We start from the raw sequence: 13,326 nt of genomic DNA, 5'->3' as shown, positions 1-13,326 counted from the left end.
ACCAAGACATACACACATGGGGTCCCCTTTGTGGAGCATGTCCTGGAATACTGGGGTGTCACACAGGACCTCTTGATGACCACAACCATGTACCAGAAGACCCCAAGCTGCACCACCCTTTGGTGGTACCTGCATGCTCTGAGCCCCAAGAACGCTTCTGAGAGCTTTAAGGACCATATGGGGCACCTATTTCCCCTCTCTGTCCCCCAACACGCACAGGGAGGCTGCTGCTAGTCCTACAAGCCCGACTTTTAGAGCTATTACATGAAACCCAAACAAACAACAAAAAAACCCTCCTTTCCTTCATGGCTGTCTGGTGGGCACTGCTGCTGTATCCCCACTGTCAGCCCTAAACCCCTTCTGCTGCACTCTCCTTCCTCCCACCGCACAGGCAGGGGATGACGAACCTCACTATTGGCTGTGCAGGGGCTTGGAAGGGGAGTCTGCCTCGCAACAGCGTTAGCAAGCATTAACACAGGGAGATTTAGGATTGGAGGGAATAAATGGGAGGGGGTGTGTGTGTGTGAAATGGCACTCTATCTTCTTCGCATGCTTTGCTTCTTCCTCCCCTGGTGTGACCGGGGATTCCCACACTGCTCTCCACCCCCTTTCAAGCCCCCCACCATGGTCTCCGGCATGCCTCCTTGCCTGGGATCTCCTTCTACCTTGCTCACATGGCCTGAGATTGTCCCAGCTCCTCCTAAGATTGTCCCCACTCCTCCTATGAGCTGCCCAGGACATACCAGTTCTTCCCAGCCCAATGTCTCACCCTCCCATGCCAACCTGTGAGCAACACAGAGCCCTTCCCACTCCTCCAGGCAGGAAATCCTGACTTGAGTCCAGCGTTTTCCTGGATAAACCATCACACAAAAATCAAAACAAAGAGCTACCAGGGTCAGGCAAGTACCGGGAATGTGCAAGGCACAAGTCTGGTGTCTCTTTGGCAACTAGAGAAACAGCAACAAGATGGGTCCCTTGTACCAGTCCCAGTCCCTGGGTTCTCCCCCCACATGCCACCCCCAATCTCCCCCAGGAAACCCCAGTGATCCCAAGAGATGTCTTGCAACACTGCCAGACTATACGTCTACTTCGCTTAGGGCAATTCATCGCTGTAATCTCCACTACAGCCACTGATCTGATTTGTCTGGGAATAGCATCTGCTGCTTGGTATCATTCTGTATTCATTTACATTTGCCCAGAGACAGCATGGGTGTTTTTTTGTTTTTGGAAAACAAAATAAGAGCATCATTAAATTAATTCATTTATATCTATCCTCCTGTTTCTCCCCAATAAGATTAATTGAGAATTGCTCTACCCAGGTTTGACTCCCTGCCATATTTTCAGAGGATATTGTCTGAGCTCTTTTTTCCTAAGCACGTGCACCAGAGCTCCCCTGTGTTTCAGGACAAAGAACAAATTCTCTTTGTTGTCCTGTAACAGGGATATATGAGATCGAGAGATCATCCCTTACTGAGCTTACCGGGAGTTTTGCCTGGCTCCAGGTGCTCAGAGACATGTGGGATTTGTTTCAGTGGGCAGGACTATGCTGAGAAAAGACAGAATTGTTCCTTCTCCAGTTCTCATGAACACAGCAAAGGAGAAATCACAACATGGGTTTAAACCTGATTTCTGGTTTAGGGTCAGTGCCGGACTCCTTCCGGGATCCATTCAAACCACAAGCCTAAGCTGCCTTGTCTTTATTGCTATTTAATTTGGGTCAGACGCACTTAAAAGCATATCTCTTTTTTATCTTTTCAGCTAATAGGTAGCCTGTATTCCCCAAGCATCAAGCAGAGCTCTGAGTTCAGAGAGCTCATGGTGTGAGCTAACATTGGAGGGAGTAACAGCAGGCAGGGCTCAGGCCCACAACCTCTTTAATACGTGTACTACCAGCCAGTGCCTGGGGAATTCACACACCAGACATCAAAACGCTGGGAATAGCATGGTAAGAGCACAACAGGGAGCAGACTGCTCTCCAGGATTTGCCTGTTTGATTTCCAGGGAGACGTCAGGACTGGGCACTGAACATATAATACCACTTTCTATTTCCATCCTTTACTGTTGTGACACAGGTTTAAAATAAGAATATCTCCCTTGATTTAACTTAAAACAGGAAAAATAATTCTTTTTCTTTCTTTTTTTAGAAAAGAGCTGTTTCATTGCAAATGTGGCATCTGCACACAGGCAGGTGGGAAAAAACAGCAGGAATTAAAATCCACTGAGTTATTTCTGTACCAGCCTACGCTTAGACAAAACCCCTCTCCAAACCCAGGGGCCAGCCTAGGCAGCCCGTGTTCCAGGAACAGCACTGACACAAGCTGCTAGCAGCTGTTTCAGAGACTACTGTGGGCACCCAGGTCACAGATCACCAGGGATAACATCATGGCTAATGCAGCAGAACACATTGGGCTGGTTTAGCTCCCCATGAACAGTCTGAGGCTGCCTCTCCTCCTGCCCTCTCTCTTCCCATCCCACGTGCTGCTGCTCCCCCTTAGGCACCGGGAAGGGGCTGGAATTGTAAAAAGCTTTGGGTAGAGGCTAGGGTGAGGGTCACTGCCCCATGACCTGACAAAAGGTTCCTGTTACTGAGTTAAGTAGGTCTGGACTGCATCAGCTCTGTATCCTGATGAGCTCCAGCATGATGCTAGAAGAGGAGGCAATAGAGCTTGCTCTGATGGGGCTCATTTACTTGCTTCTGTAACAAAACTATTACAGCAGCTCTGGTGTACTTCCGTATTAACAGAGCTTTGTTAATTGTCATTGGAACTAGAGCGTAAATGGATAGAAAGATTTTTCCTGATTAAGATGTTTTCAGTGATGGGAACTCAACAGACCTCTGAGAAAACTATTCCAGCAATGGTTTTGTTTTAAAGTCCATGGCTGGTTTCTAGTAGGAATGCTTTATCTGCTTTACATCAAAGGCTCACTCCATTTTAGCTTTGTCAGCTAGAAGAGCCTAGTAACAAAGCTTAATCACTGCAACAAGTTGGCTATAGCAGGCTCTTCATTTTCTGTTAAGTTAAATTATCAAGCCAGGCCCAGGGAAAGATTCAGACACAACCAGCTGCCACAGATGTTTAACTGCAAGCTCCGACACCAAAATCCAAGACCAAACACTCCATGTGGCACCATGTAAACCTCCACAGGAGCTGCCAGGGACCGTGTCCCTGTCCACCAGGAATGACAAAGCACAGAGGTACGAGCTTCTCTCTTTTCCACAGCCAGCCAAGGAAGCACATCTGAACTTGCTCTTGATTGCTCCAATGCTATAATCCTTTGGTTTTCCCCCCAAAATACAATGTTTTCACATATAAGTTATCCTGGAGGCAGTCTGGTCATACACAATAACTTCTGGTCTGGTTGGAGTATACACAGAGGAGGGTGGACTCCAAGTTTAAGTCCTTTCTTACCCTGATGGTACTCAAATAAGTTCACCCTCTGAAGAGGATCCCTACCTCTTGCTTATGGACCAGGAAGGAAGATGGGAGAGGTGAAGAGCACCTGCTCAACATTTTCTTGTCAACGCTTTCTCACCATGGACCAAGAAAAGCAAACTTTGTTGGGCCAGAGGCAAGAGCGCACAGTCAAGAAAGGGGTACTCTTGGAGGCAGGTCTCTGCTCTGCTTCCAGGGCTTATCTTTTTGACACCACATGCAAAAACTCAGCCATGGCTTTGACAGCAAAACCAGGCCTTAGGACATACCCTTCCTGTGAGCCTCCTGAACCATTACGTTTAATTTCTTCTTCCTTAGCCTCCCCCTGTCCAGTTGCCCAGCTCCAGTGGGAAGCATGCAGAGGGTTCCTCACCTGAATGAGCCATCCCATGTTGGTGATGGCACTTCCCAAGGAATTCAAGAAAGGTTTCAAACTTCCCAACAAATAGAGTTGGATCCATGGGTCTCAACCCTGATTCAGCCAGACCAGCCCACAGGAGAAAGCACATATAGCAGCATTTCATGAGGGACCTGATCCTGCTGTGTTAGATGTGGCTGAGACATTTCTCCAGAGGGGCTTTTAGGGACCTGTGGCTCAGCCACTCAACCTCTGGCTCCCACAGGAGCTTACACAGCCAGAGCAGGCAACACCCTTCAGCAGCACAGAACCTGAGGCTCCATGGTTGGTAAAGGAACTCATGGTGATTTCTAGTGGCCTCTGTTCATGAGGAGGAATCAAGATTTTGGATTCAGAATCTAGTCTAAATGCTCAAAATCTGCTTCAAAGAATAAACCTTTCTCTGTGAAGCATGTTTTCCAGTCTCCTAATAATGTCACAACTTCACCTGGAGCTCCTTCTGATTCCTGACTATCTTTGAGCTGTAGACACCAAAACCACACACACCATTGCAAACAACAGCTCATGCCACCACAAAACAGAGCTGGCACAGAAGCAGCACTCTTTCTGACTCTTTGGCTAGACAATTCTAACAGTGATAGGGAACACTCATCCTCAGAGCTACCAGTCAAGGACTTTGCAGCACTAAAAGTGGCATGCAAAGGAAAGAAACATTCACCAGACATATACATGAAGAAAGAGGCACTTACCCACTTGTTCCAGGTCTCTGGGTCTGAGAGAAGCGCCAGTCGGTGTTAGGCTGAGCTTGCTGCAAAGAAAATAGAAGAGTTTTAGTACCTCCATTCTTGCCTTTGAAAATGAAAGCGAACTGATCCTGGACTATTTCAGCGTGGAATATCAGCATGTTCCTTCCAAGTAAAGCAAATCAATTAGAACAAAAGGAAAGCACCCCCTCCTCCTTTCTTGAGAATTTCTGAAACAGCATGAATACTGAAAAGCATGAAAAAAAACATTCAGTGAATAATCTTCCTCAGCAGCTCAGGAAACCAGGCTGTGAAAGAAATGAAGCATGAAATAAACTGATAAGAGCATCAATTCAGCAGGAGCAATGGTACCAAAGTAATGAGCTTGGAGGAGTGGGGTGGTGATGGCAGAGTTAGTTGATACTGAGAAAGATGCTTTTAATGCCAGAAGGTAAAATGGAAACAGACCTTCCTAATCTGTCCTTCTTCTGTTCTTAAAAAGGCCTGCCTGAGATCTTGATCTCACACATTGTATTTGAATGACTTTTCCTAGATGCTGTGGCCTCGGAGCATTACAATATTTTTCTGTCCATGGAGAAAAAAAATGAACTTCCGACAGCAAAAGAAAAAAAGCATTATTTGTTTAGGAGACACAATAAACTTTGGACACAGCAGCACACTTCATTAGTAAGCCCCCATATCACTTTCTGCCTGTGTTATTTCACCATCAGACAATGGACATTTTGTAAATAAGGAAGGACATGAAGCAAGCTTGTATATTCCTGTTTGAATCATGCCTTTGTGAAGAGCACTAAATAGCAGAACTGTTTGCTGTCTGGAAGACACATACTTCCGAGAATCATAATCTCCTTAATTAACTCCAGAATGATAACATGCTACCTGGAAAGAACAACGTTTCTCTCAGTTACCTTCAGAATGAGCAGTTCATCATCCATACAGCGGAACATCTATTTTATAGGATTATTCTGCTTGTACATGCTATTACTAACGAAAAGTGAAGACGGGTAGAGCTGACCTAGATTTTGATTTAGTAAATGTGATTTCACTAATTTCTCCACAGCTTTGATGATTCTGATGAAAGAATATATTAGAATAAATTACTCCCCTAAAATAGAGGCCCCACTGGTACCCAAGCTGCATGCAAATGAAGCTGTTTAAATAGTTGCCCTTCAGATTTGAGATACACATTTCTGCACACACAGTCCTGCACTAGATAAGCCCTTCCCAATCTATATTTTGAATTCCTGCTGTAATTACCACTTTCAAATTTAGGGCAGGCATTTATGACACAAAATTACTTTACTTTTTATATCCCAAACTCATAAAAGCTACAGCTAAACACAGTCACCTATATCCATATTTAGACATCTGAATATAAATGGCTAAAGTCTCTGCAAGCCCAAGGGCACGTAAGGTCACCAGGATGCTTGCAAAAGATGTCACTACGTTCAGTGCTGAATAGTGAATTCAGCCCCTTGCTCAGAATAACCAATCTGGAAAATGACACCTTGCCAGGGCACAATTAGTATTCAATAACACTTAGGGGTTAAGAAAGGAGCAATTTCTACAATATACCTCTAAAACAAAGCAAAAGAAACACCAACAAACTTTGCTTTCAGATAACCTCCTTATACGCCATGCAAAATCATAGAACAGTTTGGGTTGGAAGGGACCTTCAAAGGTCATCTAGTCCAGACCCCTGCAATGAGCAGGGGTTAAAACAATCAAGAAGTTAAACACCCCCAAAAAATCATGTTCCTGACCATGCTAAGGATCACTTTAAAAAGAAAAGAGTACGAACGGGGCCAAGGGAAAACTCCAGTTCTACAGACACACAGTGTTTGATTTTATAGTGCTGCCCACCCGCTTCACCACATCCATCGAACCGAGCCAAAGCTTTCACCTGCCACCTCCCAGGAGGTGACAGTGACACACGTTCCCTGAAGCCACCTTCTCAGGTGGAAGGACAGACAGAAAACAGCCAACTGGCCTGGATATTACTGACCATTGCACTTAGCAGATAGGACAGCAAGAACCCCCCCTCTCTTACCCCATCGCAGGGACTCGCTAAGGTGCTGGTCACCTGCTCATAGGCAGCCACAGTCTCCGCAGTGCTAGAATGGCTGAAAGGTTTTACAAAGAGGAAGTCACTCTGGTCAGACATGGGCGAAAAACAAGAGGTGTAATTCTGTGCCTGGGAGGTCAAGCCCGCTCCTCCCACGTCCAGGTACTTGATGAAGCCATCTGGCTTCATTTGCCCACGGAAATGGGAGGCGGGCTTGCGGCCAGTCCCTCGGCAGCAACCCGCAAAGGTCCAGCTGGTAGTGCCAGCTTTGAGACACCGGGCAGCCGCCACAGCAAACATCACACAGGACACAAGGGAAATGGACACCAAGGAGATGATGAGGTAAAGAGTTAGGTTGGTATCCTTGGGAGAAGATTTGGGGAGGTCCAAGGACTTGGCAAAGTCCTGCACACTGTTTTCCTCTGGAGAAATTACTATTACCACAGAGGCCGAGAGGGATGGTGTCCCATTGTCCCTCACTTCGACCACCAGCCTGTGGGGATCTTCTGACTCCCTGAGAGCCTGTGCAACCCTTATCTCTCCAGAGCGGTGTTCCACTTGGAAGGGCAAAGCCTCAGCACTCTCCTGCAGCTGGTAGGACAGCCAAGCATTATGGCCACTATCAGCATCAACAGCTACAATTTTGGTGACCAGATAGCCAGGTTCTGCCAAGACCGGGATGGTTTGGTGGAAGGCAGAACCCTTAGGGACGGACGGGTAGACAATGGTGGGGGCATTGTCATTCTCATCCAGGACAAACACATGGACCACAGCAGTGCTACTCAGTGCAGGAGACCCACCATCCTTCACCTCCACAGGCACCTGGAACACCTTGTCCTGCTCATAGTCCAGAGCTCGCATGGTATAGACGGTGCCGTTGTCCTGGTCTATTCGAAAGTAGGTCGAGATGGGTATATCCTGCATCCCATTGTCCAAGATGGAGTAAGACAGCTTGGAGTTGCTACCCTCATCAGGATCAGATGCTGACACAGAAAAGACAGAAGTTCCAGGAAGAGAGTTTTCCTGAATGTGAGCTGTATCAAAAGGGCTGCTGAAGTTTGGTGCATTATCATTCACGTCAGCAATTTGGAGGTAGAAGGTTTTTTGTGTAGCCCTCTGCGGGAACCCTGAATCCACAGCTCTCACTGTGATGTTGTATCCATTGGCCTTCTCCCGATCAAGGGGACCATTTGTAACCAGTGAGAAATGCTCTTTAAAAGATGACACCAGTTTAAATGGGAGCTCTTTCGCTATCTGCAGACGGACCTGCCCATTGTCACCAGAATCACTGTCCTTCACACCAATGAGAGCAATCACAGTGCCAGGGGTTGCATCCTCCTGCACCGGGCTGGACAGAGAGGTCAGAACAATCTCTGGGCTGTTATCATTGATATCGATTAACTCCACTCGCAGGTGACAGTGCCCTTCCATGGCTGGGGATCCCTTGTCCCTGGCTCGAACCGCAATCTCATAAGCACTGGATTCCTCGTAATCCAGGGGGGCTTTGGTTCTGATCTCCCCTGTCCGGGGATCTAAGGAAAACAGCTTGGTGAATTTACCAGGTGCATTATTGCTTGTTTTGAAAGAATATTCCACATGCCCGTTGGGACCTTCATCCAGGTCGGTGACATTCAACTTGGTGACCAGAGTGCCCACCGGTACATTCTCCTCCAGGTGTACCTTGGATATAGGTGGATCACAGACAGGAGGGTTGTCATTTGCATCCAGGACATGGATGGTAACCTTGGCAGTGCCAGATTTCACCGGATTCCCTCCATCCAGGGCTGTCAGTGTTAAATGATGAACAGGCACTTTCTCTCTATCCAGTGCTTTTTCAAGCACGATCTCGGGCATTTTAACCCCATCTCCCCTCATGTTGATACTCAGGGCAAAATGCTCACTGGGGCTGAGCTCGTAGGTAGAGATGGAGTTGGAGCCCATGTCCGGGTCTTCTGCTACCTCCAAGGGTAGCCGAGTCCCAGGGTTGGCTACCTCAGTGATCTCCAAGACCACCTCTGGCTTAGGGAACTGGGGTGCGTTGTCATTCACGTCGAGGACATCCACCTCAATACGGTGGAGCTGGAGGGGATTCTCCATGACGAGTTGGAGGTGCAGAGAGCACGTGGGGCTCTGCCCACACAGTGCCTCCCGGTCCAGCCTCCTATCGAGGAGCAGCACTCCCGCCACTAAGTCCACCTGGAAGTGCCGCTGTCCCCCCTCGCTCACCAGGCGCAGGTTGCGGGTGGCCAGGCTCCGCACCTCCACCCCTAGGTCCTTGGCCAGGTCGCCCACGGAGGAGCCCGGCTCTCGGTCCTCGGGCACGGAGTAGCGGAGCTGAGCGCTGCTGGAAGCCGCCAGGCAGGAGAGAGCTGCGAGCAGCAGCGGGAGCTGCCATGGCCAACCCCGTCCCCCGAGCATCCCGTACCGGGTGCGCGAGCTGAGCAGCGCGGAGCGGAGCGGCGGCGGCTCCGAGCAGCCTCCCCCGTCTCCCCGCTGCCGACCCCGGCAGCCGCCGCCGCCGCGCCGGAACCCCGGTGACCGGGGGGGATCCGAGCGGATTGTGCAGGGAGGAAGCCGCCGCCGGAACCGCGGAGCCAGGCAGGGGGGGGATGGAGGGGGTGGGGGGGCGATAGCAGCCCGGCCGGCGGAGCCGCTTCTCGGCACGCAAAGACACACAAAGTCGGCGAGCGGAGGGGATGGAACGAGTGACAGTTTTACGTCTCTCCACAGCCCCCTCCTCCTCCTCCTCCTCCTCCTCCTTTTTCTCTCCCTCCTCCTCCATCACTGCCTTCCCCAAAATACGCACGGCGCAGCCCCCCCCAGCCCCGCCGCCGCCAATCCGCCCTCGCAGCGCCGGGAGGGCGCCGGGGACTCCCGGCAGCGGCAACCCCCGCTCCGCTCCGCCCCGCCCGGCTGCTGGGAGCGGGCTCCGGCGGGCACCCACCCCCCCCAAAGCGGCTGGGGGGTGCCGCATCCCGAGCCGGTTCGGTGCCGAGCCCTGCAGACGCCGGGGCTGCGGTCGGGACAGACTCACACGCTTCAGAGCTCACCTCTTTGCACAGGGTGGCATCCGGCAGGTTGGCACCGGCTGGAGCCGCGGAGGGTTTCACAAACATGAACTCGCTGATGTCTGATACCGGCGAGAAGCAGGAGCGATAAAGCGGGGCGGGGGGGGCCGTGGCTGTCACCTGGACGCCCATCACCGTGTCCCCTTGCTTAGGCTCATAGTGCAAGCGCCCAAAAATGTGGCTGGGTGGGGGCTGAAGCGTGTTCACACTCTCCACGCAGCAGCCCTGGTTGGCAGGCGCTGAGCGCCGCCGGAGGCACCGCACTCCCAGTGTGGCCAGTCCCACCAGAGAGATGGTGGAGATGAGCACTAGGGACACAATCAGGTAAAGCGTAATTGTGGGTAAACCCCCACCATCAGTGGCACGAGCCTCTGAGCCCTGCAAGGCCTCTGGGCCCTTCTCCTCCACCAGCACCACCAGTGTGACAGCTGTGGAGAGTGGGGGTTCCCCAGCATCCCGGACCACCACCAACAGTTCATGCGCAGAGGCATCCGTCTCCTGTAGGGCCCGTGTGATCCAGATCTCCCCAGAGCGCAGGGTCACACTGAAAAGCCCCGGGTCTGTGGCTTCCACGAGGTGGTAAGAGAGCCAGGCATTGAGCCCGGAGTCCGCATCTATTGCCACCACCTTGGTGATGAGAGCAGGAGGGGTGGTGAAGGGGGAGATTCGGAACTGGGTAGCAGAGTCCTCCCCGGCCCTGGGGAAATGCACCTGTGGGGCATTGTCATTCTGGTCCACTATAAAAATGTGAACCAGCGTCCTGTTCCTCAGGGCCGGGGAGCCACCATCAGAGACCTCCACGTGGAACTGGAGATAGGTGGTTTGCTCATAGTCAAAAGGGAATTTGGCAGAGACCTGGCCACTGGTGGGATGTATGGAGAGGTAGCGAGTTGGATCCAGGCCTGGATCTGTCCCACCAGCTCGCAGGATGGTGTAAGAGAGGCGGGAATTCTGCTCCGAGTCAGGGTCAGCAGCAGAGACTGTAACCAGCACGCTGCCCACTGCGTTGTTTTCTGCCACAAGCACTTCGTAGGACGCTTGCTCAAACTGGGGCGCATTGTCATTGACATCTGCCAGGGCGATGGGCAAGATGGTGTGGCGGGAAAGTGGGGGCCTGCCCAGGTCCGAGGCAGAGATGGTGACATTGTAGTAGGCAATATACTCCCGGTCCAAACGGGTACTTGTTAACAGTGAGTACTGGTGCTCATAGTCCTTACGCAGCTGGAAAGGAAGATCTGGAGATACACGACATTGGACCTTGCCCTGGTCACCAGAGTCCTTGTCTCTGACGTGTATCACAGCCACCACAGTGCCCGGAGGTGCATCCTCGCTCAGGGAACTGGAGAATGAGGTAAGAATGACCTCTGGGGCGTTGTCATTCACATCAGTGATTTCCACCACCACGCTGCAGTGCTCCTCCATCGTTGGCGACCCCATGTCCTTGGCCTCCACTTCAATCTCATACACCGTTGCCTCCTCGAAGTCCAGGTTGCCCTGGACACGAATCTCCCCAGTTTGCTCATCGATGGCAAAGATCTGGCGTAAGGCAGCTGAGTTGTGGCTGCTGAGGGAGTAGCGGATATCTCCATTGGGTCCTTCATCCACATCGGTGGCATTTAACTTCACCACAAGGGTGCCCAGTGGCGAGTTTTCCACCAAGCGGGCTCCATACGATGGTCTGTCAAAGACCGGGTGGTTGTCATTGGCATCCAGGACCTGAATGGTGATGCGTGTCTTGCTGGACTTGGGTGGAGAGCCCCCATCTTCGGCTGTCAGGACCAGGTGGTGGAAAGCTCTGAGTTCCCGGTCCAGGGCCCTCTCCAGCACCAGCTCAGGGAACTTCCCACCATCTGTGCGCGCCTTCACATTGAGGTTGAAGTTCTCATTGGCACTCAGGTGATAGGTCTGCAAGGTGTTGGTGCCCACATCAGGGTCCTGGGCAGGCTGGATGGGGAAGCGGGCACCCAGGGATGCCAGCTCATAGATCCGCAAGGAAACCTCATCACTGGGGAATGCCGGGGGGTTGTCATTGATATCCAGGATCTCCACCTCAATGCGGTAAAACTCCACTGGGTTCTCGATGGCAAGTTTCAGGTGGAGGAAGCAGCGTGGGTTCTGCCCACAGAGCTGCTCCCGGTCTATCCGCTCGCTGACCATTATAACACCAGTGTTCACATTGACTGAGAAGTACTGCGAATCCGAATCGGACAGTACCTGCAGATTAGCTGCCGCCAGTTTCGCCACATCAGTGCCCAGGTCCTTTGCGATATTGCCCACGAAGGCGCCCCGGGTGAGCTCCTCGGGGATGCTGTACCGGATCTGAGCAGAGGAGCTGTGCAGGAACAAACAGAAAGAGAAGACACGCGGCAGCCCCAGGGACCGGCCCGCCTTCCCCGCCCTCGGCATCCTTGCCGGGTGGGCGGCCGGGCCGCGCTCCCCTCCGTGCTCCGGGGCCGCGCTCAGCGCTCGCCGCTCCCATTCATTGTGCGGGGCGGACGCGGTCCACCGGGGGCGGGGGGCGCCGGGGCTCCGCGCAGCCGCCCCGCCATTGGCTCCGTACGCCGCGCCGCTCCTCCAATCGCCGCGTTCCGTGACCAGGACAGCAACACCGGCGCCAATCGCAACCCGCAGGCGGTTGCCGCGCGGCGCGAACCTGCGCGGCGCTTCCCCGAGCGGCGGCGGCGCCGCGGTCCCCGCGCCCCGGCGGGAGCAAGGAAGGGCGGCCCCGGGGGAAGGCGCGGCACTGCCCGGTCCGCTCCGGTTCGGTCCGGTTCGGTCCGGCGAGCCCCGAGCCGGCACCGCCTTCCCCCGCCCCTAGGCTCTCACCTGGGCGCGGTCCCGCAGCGTACCGGTAGCGGAGAAGAAAGCCCCGGGTTCCCTCGGTAGGGTGGCGGGGCGGGGGCAAGGCCGCAGGAAGGTGAAGTCGCTCCCCTCGGAGCCGGGGGAGAAGCAGGTGCTGTAGCACTGGGATGGGGAGTCGGTGGGTCGCAGAGTGACCTCCATGTATTTAAGGGTGCCGTCAGAGTTGAGCTGGAGTTTGGGGCTGGAGTGCTTGAAGAAGTCCCGGGAGGGTGATTCATGGTGCCAGCAGCAGGGTGAGGCAGCAGCACGGCCTCTGCGCCGGAGGCACCGGGCGGCCAGGAGGGTGACGGTGGCGAGTGCCACGGTGCTAACGGCTGCCAGAGCGATGATCAAGTAGAGGGTCAGGTCCGGCTTCTCCTTGGTACCAGCCAGGAAATCCCGAGGGCTGTAGCTCTCCTCCAGGGCTGCCTCCTCCAGGATCACAGTGATGGGGACAGTGGTGAAGAGTGGTGGGTCACCATTGTCCATCACCTGGACAATAAGCTGCTGCGCTGCCATGTCGGTGTCCTTGAAGGCACGTGCTGTCCGCACCTCCCCGGTGTACAGTGATACGTGGAACAAAGAGGGGTCAGTGGACTGTGGCAGCAGTTGGTATGAGAGCCAGGCATTGTGCCCAGCATCTGCATCCACTGCTGTCACCTTGGTGACCAGGTAGCCCGGTGGGGCAGATAGTGGGACCCTCTGGGGTGCTGGGATATCGCTGTCACTGGCAGGGTGCAGGATGGTGGGGGCGTGGTCATTCTGGTCCAGCACAAAGATGTAGACAGTAACATTG

At 52.9% G+C, this 13,326-nt stretch overlaps 1 protein-coding gene across 22 annotated transcripts in view; it reads right to left on the bottom strand.

Annotated features, from left to right (window-relative positions):
• LOC115615496 (protocadherin gamma-A4-like) overlaps positions 1 to 13,326 on the bottom strand; it is a 149,782-nt gene that overhangs the window by 14,731 nt on the left and 121,725 nt on the right. For 17 of the 22 annotated variants that reach the window (XM_032920248.1, XM_032920260.1, XM_032920257.1 and 14 more), the window contains one exon: positions 4,542 to 4,600. In XM_032920248.1, coding sequence (XP_032776139.1) covers positions 4,542 to 4,600 — 59 coding nt within the window. Of the gene's footprint in view, positions 1 to 4,541; positions 4,601 to 5,464; positions 6,536 to 6,606; positions 12,503 to 13,326 lie in introns of those variants that run through there. The other 5 variants (XM_032920261.1, XM_032920253.1, XM_032920266.1 and 2 more) reach the window with 5 other exon arrangements.

The sequence above is a fragment of the Strigops habroptila genome, chromosome 12 (genome assembly GCF_004027225.2).
Source record: "Strigops habroptila isolate Jane chromosome 12, bStrHab1.2.pri, whole genome shotgun sequence".
Classification (NCBI taxonomy): Eukaryota; Metazoa; Chordata; class Aves; order Psittaciformes; family Psittacidae; genus Strigops; species Strigops habroptila.
This window is presented reverse-complemented; position numbering and strand designations above follow the sequence as displayed.